General features: G+C 30.7%; 1 protein-coding gene across 2 annotated transcripts; it reads right to left on the bottom strand.

Moving 5' to 3' along the window:
• Nucleotides 1–10,549: 10,549 nt before the first annotated feature.
• Nucleotides 10,550–12,102, bottom strand: LOC120137664 (protein translation factor SUI1 homolog 2-like). Of its 2 annotated transcripts, XM_039153366.1 has the most exons (5): nucleotides 11,972–12,102; nucleotides 11,364–11,441; nucleotides 11,023–11,228; nucleotides 10,725–10,778; nucleotides 10,551–10,621 (listed from the first exon to the last, which is right to left on the bottom strand). In XM_039153366.1, exons 2-5 carry the CDS (start codon nucleotides 11,398–11,400, stop codon nucleotides 10,577–10,579), a joined length of 342 nt encoding a protein of 113 aa, XP_039009297.1. In that variant the 5' UTR covers nucleotides 11,401–11,441; nucleotides 11,972–12,102; the 3' UTR covers nucleotides 10,551–10,576. The 2 variants fall into 2 exon arrangements, with proteins under 2 accessions (XP_039009303.1, XP_039009297.1); XM_039153372.1 differs by lacking the exon at nucleotides 11,972–12,102 and having other exon boundaries at nucleotides 10,550–10,621.
• Nucleotides 12,103–15,510: the final 3,408 nt, after the last annotated feature.

The following is a 15,510-nucleotide window of genomic DNA, read 5'->3' as shown; positions in this document are numbered from 1 at the left end:
AACTCAACCCAGTGTAATTCACTTATTGAACCCATACTCTCATTCATATACAGTATTATGCCTTGTCTCCTTTATTACCTTTCATTTCAATTATTAAAATACATAACCATATCTCAATCCACACCATACATAATTAGCTTACCCTGAAATCATCTTCTAATCCTTTAACTTTAATACACTACTATCTTATAACTCTGTTAGTCAACATTGATTCTTCCAATCTAAAACGTAAACCTTCATCGAACCATTCATATACATTCTTTGCAGTCAGAATTATTTCAACAATAGTTTACTCAACTAATCAAATAAACATTCAATCTCATACACCATGTCACTTCCATTATTCAAGCTTAACATTCTAACTTCCTTTATTTATAAACTGATCATTGATGTACCCATACTTAAACTCTTATTATCAATCCTTAGTTTTACTCAAACATTTGAATCCTCACTTCCTTCACTCTATCACATTACTATAATCACAGCATACAACTGTTTCAAAAATCACCAGATTTCAATACTCATCTAATCCATTTAAAATACTTTTTCTGCTTCGATTTACATAACTTCTGAAAGAGCTTTAACCCAATTCACAAGGGTTGCCTTTAACCCTAACTTATCCTCAATTAACTCTTAGTTTAATCTTTCAAGATCAAACCTACTGTTGGAGTCTGTTGAACTCTCATCTGATTTGATTCTCTGACGGAGAATACAACTAATTCCTGTATGGTTTAAAGTTGAACCAGAATCTCTACCTTTCTTTGATGGTGCTAAAATTCTATGAAGCACTAATTCTCTTAATCATCTGAGATTTTTTTCCCAATCCTTTTATTCTTAGCTCACTCTAGAGCTTTAACACGATCATCCATTTCTTGAAATGAGAACAATTTCAAAACCAGTAAAACTCTTTTAATTTAAGGCACAAGTCTTAAACAATCAATCACATGTATCCTTTTTATCCATCTTAATCAGAATCAATTCAACAATAAATCTGCTTAACTTATTAAACTTACTTTCATAAACATGCATGGGTAATTCCCTTGCTTGAAGCTCATATATTCGAGCTTCATTTATCCGCCATACTCTAACTTGTCAAAGTAGTAACGAAACTACTCAATTTAATTTCTCCTCTTTGGAGAAATAAAAACCTTCTATCATATCATCTAACCATAGGTCTGTAACAACAGAACCTTCCTCAAATACATCCTTGAACTCGGGTGCTCTTAACTTTTCAACTAATTTGATACATTCATTCTATGAGTTAAAAAAATATATAAATTGAAAATTCATCAGAATATTCTTCAACATGGTGAAGACATTCCCTAAATTTATACAGGCACTTCCTGAGGTTTTTCGCTCTTCTCCCTGCCTGGCCAGGGCAGGTGAATGATATTACCTTCAGTCTATTACCTTGTGCTTCACTTTGGAAGCTATCATGATCATACATCTAATATAACATAACATTTTAATTCTATTAGCAAGACAATACACTCTCCTTACACTATCAGATCAGAAATTATTCACTCTATGTTGGCATGTATACTTTTTAAAACACTTTTTACTTCGATTTATGCCTAGAATCGGCTAAACCGTAGCTCTGATACCATTAAATGTAACACCCCAACCCGTATCCGACCCGGATATGAATCCGAGGTGTCACATTGACCTTTTAAAACATGTACTTGTATAAAATAGTGAGTAATTTAAAACTTTTATAACATATAAATGACTAATTTACATAAAAGACATTTTCATTATCACAAAACCAATCAGAGCGTGTATATTTCACTTATTTATTTACATATAACTATTCGAAACATTTATAAAATTGTTCATAGCTTAAACAATATATTCTTTTGAAAACATGCCAACTAGAACTTTATATACTAAAATACATATTATTCACCTCTTTTCTGATCTGACCTTTAGTAAGGAGAACTGACCTGTCTTGCTCCACATTGCTCTTTACTCTTCTCGAAACCTACGTGTAAATCACTTACACGCTAAGTCAAAGACTTAGTGAGACATATAAACATATAAGGTAAACGGTAACTAATAATCATACCTAAACAATTACTACTATCATTTCATACCACTCATACTTTTACATGTAACGAATATATGCATACATATATGTCATTATCATTTATATCTCTTATCTCATGTTCCTATGATCTCTTATGTCTATATCATATAACATATACCATAACCAATTGCACATATACATATCATGTCATGTAAACCATATATATATATATACTATCATAAAATACGTACACCCAAGCAACTATATTATCATCTTCATTTCTTTTTTATTTTATCACTATCATTGATTCCTTTCATCATATGGTCTTATAAGTTTCCATTTGTACAATCAATATCACACATGAAATTCCATAAGGAAACAAACATATTGTCATATCACTTTATTAATATTATCTATTTAATAGCCCGTCATACACATGTCAGAACTAAAGATATGCGAGTACATAGAGGTTGTGCACTAATGTTGTCACCACAGCTCATATAATTGCACCGAAGTGCCACGTATAATTGCACCGGAGTGTCGCGTAGAATTGCACCATAGTGCCATATAATAATGTCCATAAGGAGCACATATCATTCCTTAAGAAACATATACATATACTAAGGATCAAGTATGTGTCTCACCAGACTTCACACATGTTCCAAAGAATACATATATGTCCCGAATGACCACATATCATTCCTTAAAAATCATATACATATGCCTAGGATCAAGTATGTGTCTCACCAGACTTCACACATATTCCAAAGAATACATATATGTCCCGAAGGACCACATATACCCTCGACTTTTGGCATGCCAACTATAACCCTAGCTCTCATGACACATAACATGGGCATTATCTTTTATATCCTTTTACATATTCATGTAACCATATCATATATTCATATAAGCTCATGGTTTCATTCACATATACATGTAATCACGTAGTTCATGTCAATTCTCATATGAGTTCATATTCATATAAACATAGGATTCACCCTCATGTATCACATATACTTTCTCTTTCACATGGCTCATAACATTTCTCATGTGTTCATATGACATGTAAATCATTGTCATCTTATCATGTTATCACATAAACATATCATCTTACAATACATACAAAAACACATCAATACCTATATTCACATATACCTATCATTTCATTATCCTTATTATTATTCTTATCATCACCATTAATCCCTTTTACTTACCATATTCATATCAATAACACATATACTCATGCACACATATAAATCATAACCAATACATACTTCTATGAATTCATGTTTTTCACTATTGGAAATAGACTTATCGCAAGTCTTATTTTCCATTGAACCTCGTATACTAAATAATGTGCACTCACCTGAGTCTTGTTTGCTTTGAATCAATCTTAATCCTTAGATTATTCCGGAACAAGCTTTATTCTATATCTACATCATAATAATACATTGATACATATCAATATACTAATTGATATCTTCTAAATTGTCACTTCTTAGGCTAAAAGAAAAGCCCATTTCATCTTTTAATGAAGGTATGCATCGATGCACTGCACAGTGTATCGATGCATTCCCTATCGGTGCATCGATGCACTGCCTGTGCATCGATGCATAAAATACATTCGATGTTTGTTTATTACTGGGATGCATTGATGCATGCCTTATGCATCGATACACCAATTGCATTCGATGTTTTTAGATTAAAAGAGTGCATCGATGCACTACTTGTGCATCGATGCACTCTGCCCAGAATCCTCTTTTTGAACCCGAAAATTCATTCTTTTTGGATTAAATCCTTCATATTGCAACCCTTTTCATATTCCTAACTTACATATACATACTTAAACTCATTAATATTCATTTATCTCAAATTTAACCTCTAAATTCCATCTTTCATATGGAAATCAATAATCATACCCAATTTTCCATGTTATCCAAACTTAATTCTAACACTTCTAACTTCTTATTCTTATAGATGACAAGTCAAATTCATCCTCCAAATTCATGTAAACCTTCTTATTCAAAATTTCACTTAAAAACCCATTTTCTTTAATCTCTTCTAACCTCTTCATCTTTGAGTTTTCACTTATCTTTAGACTTTTTAAGCTTTCTTACTTTCCAAAGAATCAAAACCAACTTAGAATTCAAATAATAATCAACTAATAAAAATTCTCACCTTTACTCTTGGCTTCCACGCGTGAAGAAGAAAGGAGAAGAAGAAAACTCTGGAAACTCATTTCCCTCATTTCCCACGTTTTTATATCCCCTAAAAGAGAAATAAAAATCTTCTCTTAGAAAAGACCATAATACCCTTATTACTTTCAAACTTTACTATTAAATCCAACCTCAAAATTCTCCAATTAAAATTCTAAACTTTTAACTTATTTCGAAATTGAACACAATGCTTTCAAAATTCACCTTTAGGTCACTAGCCTGACATTGAGGATGTTACAAAGGTAATCTGACCTTAAAATCAATAAAAAAATCTATTACAATATTACTTTAATTTAATTAGTCCTATTAAAAACAAAATCTATTACAATATTAATCTTATGATTCCAAAAATAATAAAAGCAACCTTTAAACATTTCAACACATGGGAAATATGTTTGTGGAATCTTTTCGATGTAAGAAACTGATATAATTTTGGTAAAATAAACATATTGATGCTTTTACAATGCATAAGATCTTTTTGCTTCATCATTAGATGTTTTGGGTGTAGAGTATATAACACTTGATATCTTTCTTGCAACCACCCTTTAGTGTGAAGCAATTGTATACCTAACGCATAAGTTACTTTAACGATACCAATTGTATAGCCTTTCTTCAAAATATGACAACCAACTTCAGTATTGGTATAATATTCGGAAAAACACTAAATTATATATTCCCTAAACAATGTATGTGAATTTTTTGAAATATAAGTTTTTCATAATAGTAGCCATTCAGAAGGATCCAAAGGTTTCAAGGCATAACTATGAAGTCAAACATTTACAAATATAAATGTTGATTTTGAAGCAAAGCAAAATACCAACAAGTTAAACGAAGGTTGAGAAAATTCTCAATAGAATTACCAGCAGGGAAATGTAAAATCTCAGCTAATATATCATTTGAGATATAAGATAAGGACTATTTAACTGTCATTGAAATACGTGGTTTTTTATTTTGAAGATCAAAATGAAAAGGATAGATAACAAATGAAGCATTAAGGACCACAATTCACTACATGTATATAGTCAGTTTTTTGTGTTGAAAAATTCCTCAAAATAGGAAAATTATATTTGCATACTGACAAATGCAGAGAATCTATGACAATAAAAGGGAAGGTTCATCCCACAAGAAGCACTTTCACCTTTTCAGAGAATCTATGCCATCTATTAGTGTCTTATCCCATCAAACATAAGGGGTTGATGTGAATAGTTTCCGAATTGGAACATTATATCTGCTTATAATTGACTAAAAAATACATAGAAAAATTGACAAAAAAAGGAAGACTCGTCCCACAACAAGCAACTTTCACCTTTTTTAGAGAGTTTTTGTCATATCATAGTGTCTCATCCCATCAAACATAAAGAAGGTTGACATGAATAACTCCCCGAAATGGGAACATTATATCTGTATATAATTCACTGAAAAATGTAGAGAAAATTTGACAAAAAGGGAAGACTCGTCCCACAACAAGAGCTTTCACCTTTTTCAGAGAGTCTGTGTCATGTCATAGTGTCTTGTCCCATCTAACATAAGGGAGGTTGATGTGAATAGTTCCTTGACATGGGAACATTATATCTACATATAATTGGGTTGACAAATGTAGAGAATCTACAACAATAAAATGGAAGGCTCATCCCACAATAACCATTTTCACATTTTTCAGAGAATCTCTATAATGTCATAATGTCTCATCCATCAAACATAAGGAGGTTGACATGAACAGTTTCTCGACTGAGAAAATTATATCTACATATAATTGACTAAAAAATGCAGAGAAAATTTGATAAAAAAAAGTAAGGTTCGTCTCACTACAAGCGCTTTCATATTTTTTAAAAGAATCTTTATCATGTCATAGTGTCTTGCCCATCAAACATAAAGAGGGTTTATATGAATAGTTCCCCAAAATAGGGACATTATATTTTCATATAATTGATTGACAAATACAAAGAATCTATGACAATAAAAAGGAAGTCTCGTTCCACAACAAGCGCTTTCACCATTTTCATAGAATCTATATCATGTCATAGTGTCTAATCCCATCAAACATAAGGGTGGTTGATGTGAATAGTTCCCCGACTGGGAACATTATATTTTTCATTTTAATACTCAACTCTTCAAACTCTCAAACTATCAAACTCTGGCTCTAATCTTTCAAAAAGTGGGTCGTATTTTTGATGTTGTTTATTATGATAGACAAATTCGGTAACCTAAAGTGCGAGTTATTTTGGAATCAGATCATTATATCCCCTTAACCTTTAAGAGAAACATCACTCTTGAGGAGTTAATCACAAAAAGTTCCTTAAAAGTTCATGTTGGAAGTACTAGAAGACTATCTTCACTTCAGTACAGATTCCATATTAAACTTTTTTAATTAACATATACAACATTTGATCTATTCGACGATGATGATGTTACTATGATGGTTGATGCTCAGAAAGAAAATTGAGAAGCTATTACAGAAATATATGCCATATTTTTGAAGTATGTGCAATCGTGGTATGCTATTATGCTCTCACTATGGGTTGGTTCATCAAGTTGATCAAGTTCACATTACAACTCAAATAATATGTAATCATTTCTCATCATTAATGGCAAATCCACCTCCTGGTGACATGCCATCAAGTTCAATAGGGAGGCATTCATCAACAACTACTTACGATCACTACCGTGGTGGCTCCATGAACAATCTATATGGCAACGTGTCTTCCAATTCAAGGGAAAGGCATTCATTTGCCAACTTTTTTGACCTCAACATGGAAATACCATCTACACAACATTCTGTTCAATATTCATATGACACTGTGTCTTCAAGTTCCAAGGAAATGAATTTATCTACCAACTTCTTGGACTTTAATATGGAGATGCCTTCGACACAATAGTCTATTCAAAACCCATATGACACAATTTCTTCAAGTTCAAGAAGAAGGCATTCATTTGCCAACTTGTTTGACTTGAAAATCTGATTGACAGATGAACCTTCATCTCCACCAGAAGAACTGCTTCATGATCCAAGTGCGAACGGTACAAAAACAAGATTATTCGTTGAACCTGAATCACCACAATTTAACATGTTCTTCGATGATAGTGCGGATGAAGTTCACATAAATACAGTACAACTCAAACCTCCAATATATATGTATGGAGCTGACTTTAACATAATGTACGAGCCAAAATTTTTGAATGTGCCTAATATTGGAGACTATGGATTTAACTCAATAGTCAATGATAGTGAGTTATATATTATAATGGAGTTTACATCCAAAGAAGAAGCAATGATTGTAATTAAAAATTATAATATTCGTAATTCATTTCACTCTAGACTCAGTCGATCCACCATTGAAAAATATGTTTTCCACTATGTCCAATGTGATAACGGATGCAACTATATGGATCGCGTATCAATGAGAAAAAAGAAGAACAACATATATGAACTAACAAGATACAACAATCATTATACATGTTGTGAAAGATGGATCAATCAAGACCATCCAAACTTGGATTATAACATTATTTTCCAAGCCATCATGCCCATAGTCAAAGTAAGCTCTCACATAGCTACAGTTGCGTTGATTTTTTGTTATACAATCACAATATGGGTATATCGTCTCCTACAGAAAAGCATAGAAAGAAAAATAGAATTTTATTATAAAACTTCACGGCGAGTGGGATTTTTCTTATAACGAACAACCCAGTTGGTTTAAAAATGTAAAGACTGAATCCTAGGATAATAGTTGAGCTTAAAACTCGCCATGCATACGAGAATGGTCGAGTAGTTCGAGATCGATGTTAATTATACTGTATTTTTTGGACTTAACCACAGTGTATTAATGTGGTAAAATATTGTAAATTGGTGGTCCAAATTGATGGTACATTCTTGTATGAAAATACAATCAAGTTTTATTATTTGCAGTTGTCCAATATGGTAACCGCAACATTCTTCCCATTGCATTTTCCCTTGTTGAAGAAGAGGATAGAGTCTTGGTTTTTTTCTTGAAAAATTTATGCTTACATGTTTTCACGAGGGATGACATATGAATCATTTCAGACCGAAAGAGCTGGGATCAAAGCAGCAATGGACTCTTTTGGTACAATGTAGAAACCCCCACATGTTCAACATTATTATTGTATCTGACATATTGTTGCAAACTACCATTGAAAATTTAAAAAGAATGATGAATGTCAATTACTTATACACAAGGGTATGTTACTTTTTTTCAAATTAATTTCCCAATCATTTTCATTTTATTTATTTCTAGTTCACACTAACTAGTACATATGGCTTAGGTTACAAATTCTTACCTCAAAGGTTTGAGTTCGTGCTTCAAGAGTTACAAGGAAAATGAGCAAGGATACAATTACATCAGATCCATTAACAAAGAAACGTAGACAAATGCATATGATGAAAGATATTTATATGGTCACATGACAATCAACTTCGCTGAAGCTATCAATGCAACCTTAAAGGGGGCACGTCATTTACCTGTAACTTCTTTGGTTAAAACGACAAATTTTTGTTTGGGTAAGTTGTTTCTGAAGCTCGGGGACAAGTTAAACAATCATGTTTATCACCCAATATTAGTGGCAAATCTACATAAAAAAGTTACAACATCAAATGGAATGTTGGTAACAATTTTTTTCGCAGACATGAATTATTTCGTGCGACAGAAATGCCATGACCTCTTCAAGGGATTAAATCTAACTCTTCCAAAGTTAATATACAAGAATGGTGGTGTGATTGTGGCTTTTTTTCAAGCTCTAAAGTATTCATGCTCTCATGTCATAGCAGTTTCCTCACATTCCCATTTGGACTATAAAAGTTATATTGATCATGTATACCAACTTTCGCAAGTATTCAATGTATATGAATTTGAGTTCCCCCTATAGGTAATGAAAAAGACCCAAATGAGATTCATACTTGGCTTACAATTATATTGAATTATTAAAGGAGTCATGTCGTCTAAAATCCACTCGAATTCATTGTGATATGGATATTCAAGAGATGTCAAACGAACCTAAAAAATGTGGGCATTGCAGAAACTTAGGCCACAATAAGAAAAAAATATACATCTCTTTTATCATCACTTAAATGTTGAACATTACTTATGTAATTGTATTATCTAATATTTCAGTTTATGTTATTTTATTTTCTTGTACTTTCTTTTCTTCTATTTTATGTATTTTCATTTTATATTTTCTCACATAAATAGTATCAATGATTATATATATATATATCATTAGGGTTTATATTCTACAATTTATATGTATATGGTTTATAAATTACAATTTTCATTTTAATGTTCAATGATTACATTTTAGGGAGAAAAGTTTATGATTAATAATTTACAATTTATAAGGTTTAATGACTATGTTAAGAGTTTATGATTTAATGTTTAGGGTTCATTATTTTCGATTTAGAGTTTAGTTCTTGTGAATAAGATTTTTAATTTAAACCTAACCCTAAACCATTATAGTAAATGAAAAACCCTAAACCATTTTAACCTTAAAAATCGTAAATTGCTAAAAACCCTAAATTACTTAACCAACTTAACCCTAAATCAAAGTGAAAGACACATCTTCTACAACGCACCTTCCACTGTGGTCGCCAAATCAGCAAATCCCCTGGAAAGCGCACCCCATGAAGCATGCCTTTTGTCCACATCGGCAAGGCACGTTGTGTGAAACACACCTCCCCTTGTTTAGTCAGAAAAGGTGCTAGTTTGGTACATATTCGAGAAATAGTGTTAATTTAGTATTTTTTTATTTTTGGATAAAATTGTTGTTGATAAGTGAGTGAGGCAGGTGAGATCATCAAGAGCGAGGTAAGAGGTTTGTGGTTTGGGATTCAAGACTTATAGTTTGATTTTTTATTTTTTTATTTATCCGTACATGATATAAAATATTAATATAATATATCATATCATAAAAATATAAATAAACTATTTTAAAGTGAATAAAATAAAATAAATATAATTTAAAAGTTGAGTAATTAAATAAAAAACTAAACTTCAATAATCAAAATCTGAATACAAGTAAAATTGAATGGTGAAATTTATAAATCAATATTTTTAAAAAATTAAACAAGTCTATTAAAGATAAAAAAAAATATTATTATTATTAAAATTAATTTGATTATACACCATCAAATAAAGTAATATACAGATTTCAAATCCCAAAGCATGTGGCTGTGGGGGATTAAAACTAGTATATACAAAACACAAAACATCATAGATAATACGACAGCACCTATAAAACTAATAGCTCATCGGGTAGGTGTTCCTGCTTGAAACCCTATAGACTTCTTTCTAAGTCTCCCCAAAATTCTCGCAGCTGCAACTTAAAAACCGTGGATTTTGATGTTATCCTTCTTCACAATTCCAGCCTGTTCATAATTTAAGAGAGAGATTGGTCATTAACAACAACATGCCCCAATTGCTATGTTGAATCTTTCAAGCATGAAGCAACTAAAGGCCAATGGGAATTACCTGGACAAGGAAAGTGCAGACGTTTTTCCTCTGATCTCCTTGAAGTTGAATAACCTACAAATGAACAAAGTACAGAATAAAATGCACAACGGAGAAGAAAGATGAAGGCGGCCGACCAGAGATGGACCGATGGGGATGATTGGGGTGGCCGTCCCCTCCTAGAAGTTTTATAGTCTTACATAATTTAGTTATTTTTTTTATATTTTCTATTGATAATCTATTTTTTCCTTCTAATTTTATAAGTTCGTGCTTCCGGCTATGAGGTGGATGTTAGTTTCTTAGGAGGTTAAACACAAACCTTCCCTAATTCAGGGTCCTGGACAACGGTGCCATTGCAGCAAAGTTCTTTCTTGAGGTCCTTGAGGATTTTGTTGTAGCAAAATTCTTTCTTCAACCCCTGAACAGTGGTCAGGCTTTTCCTACCGTTCCGCTGCTGAATACGGATGTGAATGTAGTCCTTGGCAACGGCACCGGCGTCTTCAGCATTTGCATCAGCAAACGGATCTACCAACATACAATTGTGGACAAGTTAGAATATCCATTATCATGGGAAGGTAATAATTACCAAAGGGTAGAGATAAATATGAAAGGAAAATAATTACCAAAGGGTAGAGATAAATATGAAAGGAAAACAATTACCAAAGGCAGAAGGAATCTGGACTTCAAGATCAGACATGAAACTTAGTTGATAGAGATGAACAACTCGAACACTCAGACCTAGATTACAAGGCCAAATATTCATTAGTAATTTCCTTCCACCAAGTCAAATGAGGATTTTTGTTTTCCCACATTCTGGTTTTGACAACATGAGACACAATAAAATGGCCTAAAAACAATCCAAAATGATTTGAATGATCGAAATAACCAGATGAAATTCTTTCATAAAAAAATAAAATCCAATCCAACTCTAACGGATTCAAATGAATACTGTGATTTTAACTTGAGAGATGAAAAAAAAAACAAAAAGGTTCTACAGATTGCATTTTTTATTTCTACAGATTGCATTTTTTATTAAGGAAACATATATCTTAGCTTAAATAAAATAGATATACCAGCAAGCTAACAACAAGAGCAATAATAAAAATATCAAAGAAGGCGCCGAAAATCTTTAGATAACTGCAAAATTTACAAATTATATAGAAAGATTAACAACGATAAAAGAATCGAAGACAATTTAAACGATAGAAAAAATTCAATGATTACACATTTTTAATGAAATACAAATCAAAGGAGAGGCTATAACATACCTGATCCGTGAAATTAGGGTTTTGGATAAATCAAGGAATCCCGATTATGAAATAAAGAAACCCTGAAATTGATGATCCAAGGCTGAGCTCCGTTTCTATCTCGCGCGCGCGCTGAGTTTTGATGGATGGCTTTGGGAGAGAGAATATGTATATATATGTACGTATACATGTGGAAAATAGAATTTAATTATATAAATATATTATATTTTAATTTTAGATTTTTGGATTTGGTTGGCCATAAAAATCGAGTGAGCAATCAGATATTTTAGCTGAAATCAAATTTGATGAACACGTGTACGGTGATTAAGATGAGTGTAATAAAGTTTAGTATTTTTTTTATTAAAGTACGGTGATTATAAAGTAATATTTGTTCTAAATATTATCAATCATTTGATAATGAAAGTTCAATCATATTCCTACAGTCTATGGTGCTCGAACCCGTAATCTCTAGAAATAACAACGATTCTTTTAACTACTGAAATAAATTTATTTGTACCCAATGACGTTTAAGAACAACAACTATTCTTTTAAGTATATGTGGTTATTAAATTAACCTCTTAGATTAATAAAAAAAATTAAATATATAAACCATCGGCTTAAAAAATTGAACTGACAAAAACAAATTTTATTATATACTAATCTAATAATTTAGTATCAACAAAAAATAAAACGATATCAATTGTAGTACATTATAAATTTAATTAACATTTCTTATTATAAATTAAGAGTTAATGATAAATTTTAGTTTTGTTAATAAAATATTATTAGATTGATTAAGTATTAAAACCTGTAAGCTAAGGTGATTAAAAGGTAGTATATGTTCTAAATACTCTCAATCATTTGATAATGAACGCTAAATTATCCTATTGCAGTTATTAGTGCTCAAACCCGTGACCTCTAAAAATAATAACAATTTTTTTAACCATTGGTTCGTGCATTTCTACTATTATTTGAATTGTTGACTTTTCTTTATAAAAAAAATTGTTCACTTTTCAGTTATACTTTTGATGATATTTTAACAATATAAAATTAAAATTTAACACTAAAAAATATATGCATTAACATTGCGCATTCAATTATTTTATTCAATTAATAGTTAAAAATAGCAATTAACGTTCAAATTTCATTATTTTTAAAGTAAACTACACATTTAGTACTTTAATTATTATTTTTGTTCCGTTTTGATAATTGAATTATATTTTTTAAAATTATATCTAATATTATGTTTTGATTTCATTTTATTCATTCGTTATTAAAAAATTAACGTAACTGAAAATAAGAATATCAATTCGAATGTTATCATTTATCCATTTTTAAAAATTATAAATAATTGAATTAAAATTCGAAGTAGGTTTTATTTTGCAATCATAGATGGATACAAGCGAGTGAAATAAGGATTTGTTTGGTTGAGTGGAAAAATGGATGAATTGGAAGAGAGGTGGGAAAGTGAAACGAAAATAAATATTGAATGTGTTTGATAGGAAAAAAAAGTGATGGAAAAAATGAGAGGATGGTCATTTCATATCTTCATATTTAAAAAAAATCATTCTAATATAAAAAAAAGAGAGAAAATGACAAAAATATAAGGGAGTTGTGAGTTAATTTAAAATATATATTTTTCAAATTTCAATTTTATTTCTCTCAAGTTTCAACTCTACCAAGCAATAATGGAACATAAATGGCATCTTCTTTCAATTTTTTCGTCCTTCCCACCAAGCACATCAATGAAAAGAAGAAAACAAATCATATTTCTACCTTTTTGTCCCTCTAATTTATCATCATTCTAATTTCCATCTCCTCCTTTCAAATTGAGATGATTTATTTTTACAAATGAGGATGAAAAATTAGAATTCCTCTCATTTTTCATCATAATGTGTGTTAATGACAACAAGTTTGATTTGTTGACTATCGACAGTTTAACCCCTTCTGATTTGGACAGAATATTGCAAGTGGTGAGAAAACAATCACTTATTGGTGTTTAGAGAAAGAAGAGATTAGATCATAAAGGACAAGATTCAAGGAGAGTCGGTCATGATAATGAATGGTTCCTTGCTTCTTCAAGTCTTGATTGAGAGTATTTATAGCGACATTTAGTGTTTGCGTTAAACTGGAGTTATTATATCTATTTGAAGACTTTCAGGCTAGGTAGATTTATTAGTCATAGCTTAAATTATATTTTGATAATCAAATAAGGGGCGAACTAAAGAATGATAATCAAATACCCACAACCGGTTGGTCTAGCGAGATAAGACATTAAATCACTTAAGTAAGGTCAGGGGTTCGAATCTTGGCAATTAGTATGGAGCAAACTAGGTTAGGAGGGTCGCCCTCGTCTCCGCAGTACCTGATCCGAATTAGTCGACCAATAGATTGGAAGCCAGTTGTTATACAAAAAACGGAATGATAATCCAATGTTCTCAATTTTTTTGGTCTAATAACAATATAGGTCATTATAAATTTAATTATTAGATAAATTAGACATTATTTTCTGAATTGTAAGTTTAAATACCTAAAAGTCATTGTATTTTTATTAAAAATTTAATATTTCGACCTCTATCTATATCTAATCCTAGCTCCGCCACTGTATAGGTCTGTATGAGGTCTTGCCTAGAAGTTTCATCTATAAATAACGATGGGGTTGAAGACCTACTCCTAAAGAAATCGAATTCCTCTTCGATAAGCAAGGTTTGTCTAGGACTTTTGGTCCATGAAAAGATGATGATCCAGGTAGTTTTCCAAGGTATAAGAACGTGTAAAATAAATCACTGTAATTTAGATAAAATTTTAGAGAAGTTAGTTTAAAATATATATTTGTAACACCTTAAGTTTGTTTCCTTTATTTTCAAATTCTACCACGTACATTAATAAAGATAAATTATATTTTCTTCTAAAATTTTCAACATTCTTACCAAAATCATTAATAAAAAAGAAGCAATATTTTTTGTCAAAATATGTAACTTACTTTTATAATTATAAGTATGATAAACTATCAAAACATTCACTTGTCTTTTATATTTATACACTTTTTCTTATCAAATTTAGAAAAATTTAAGTTTTGGTCACTGAAACGTTGGATGCAATTAATTAGGAGATGTGGCATATTAGTAAAAAGAATTTAACTTTTATTTTAATCCATGTACTTTAGCTGAAATATTAACTATGGACCTTTTTGTAAATCCAAAGCAATTTAAGGAAAAAATTTCAATTTGCCCCTTTCTTTAATATGCTTTTCATTCAACCGGCACTTTTGCTTGCTTCTCTCTCCACTCCACCCTCGCTCTTTAATACAGTTTGTTTTATTTAATGGGTAAAAGTGCATAATATAAAAGATAAGTGATTATTTTCGTAATTTATCCTTATATATATAACTGCATTTCTCTACTTATAAATGAAATAAATAAAATTTGTTTACTATTTACAAAAATTAATTGTAAAAATAAAATTGAGATATGATCTTGATTAATTATACATTCACTATAAGAATGAAACCGAGATATGATTTTTATTAAAACCCACTATAATAGTTTTTAAATATACTC

The sequence above is a fragment of the Hibiscus syriacus genome, unplaced genomic scaffold (assembly GCF_006381635.1).
Source record: "Hibiscus syriacus cultivar Baekdansim isolate YM2019G1 unplaced genomic scaffold, ASM638163v2 tig00002078_pilon, whole genome shotgun sequence".
NCBI classification, from domain to species: Eukaryota; Viridiplantae; Streptophyta; class Magnoliopsida; order Malvales; family Malvaceae; genus Hibiscus; species Hibiscus syriacus.
This window is presented reverse-complemented; position numbering and strand designations above follow the sequence as displayed.

Bases quoted from the DNA above. Each gene is read 5' to 3' on its own strand.
- LOC120137664 (XM_039153366.1), bottom strand. From the start codon at position 11,400: ATGTCTGATCTTGAAGTCCAGATTCCTTCTGCCTTTG. The intron at 11,229-11,363 runs GTAATTGTTTTC...GTATGTTGGTAG, and splicing joins CCAGATTCCTTCTGCCTTTG to ATCCGTTTGCTGATGCAAAT. The intron at 10,779-11,022 runs GTTTGTGTTTAA...GTTCATTTGTAG, and splicing joins AGGACCCTGAATTAGGGAAG to GTTATTCAACTTCAAGGAGA.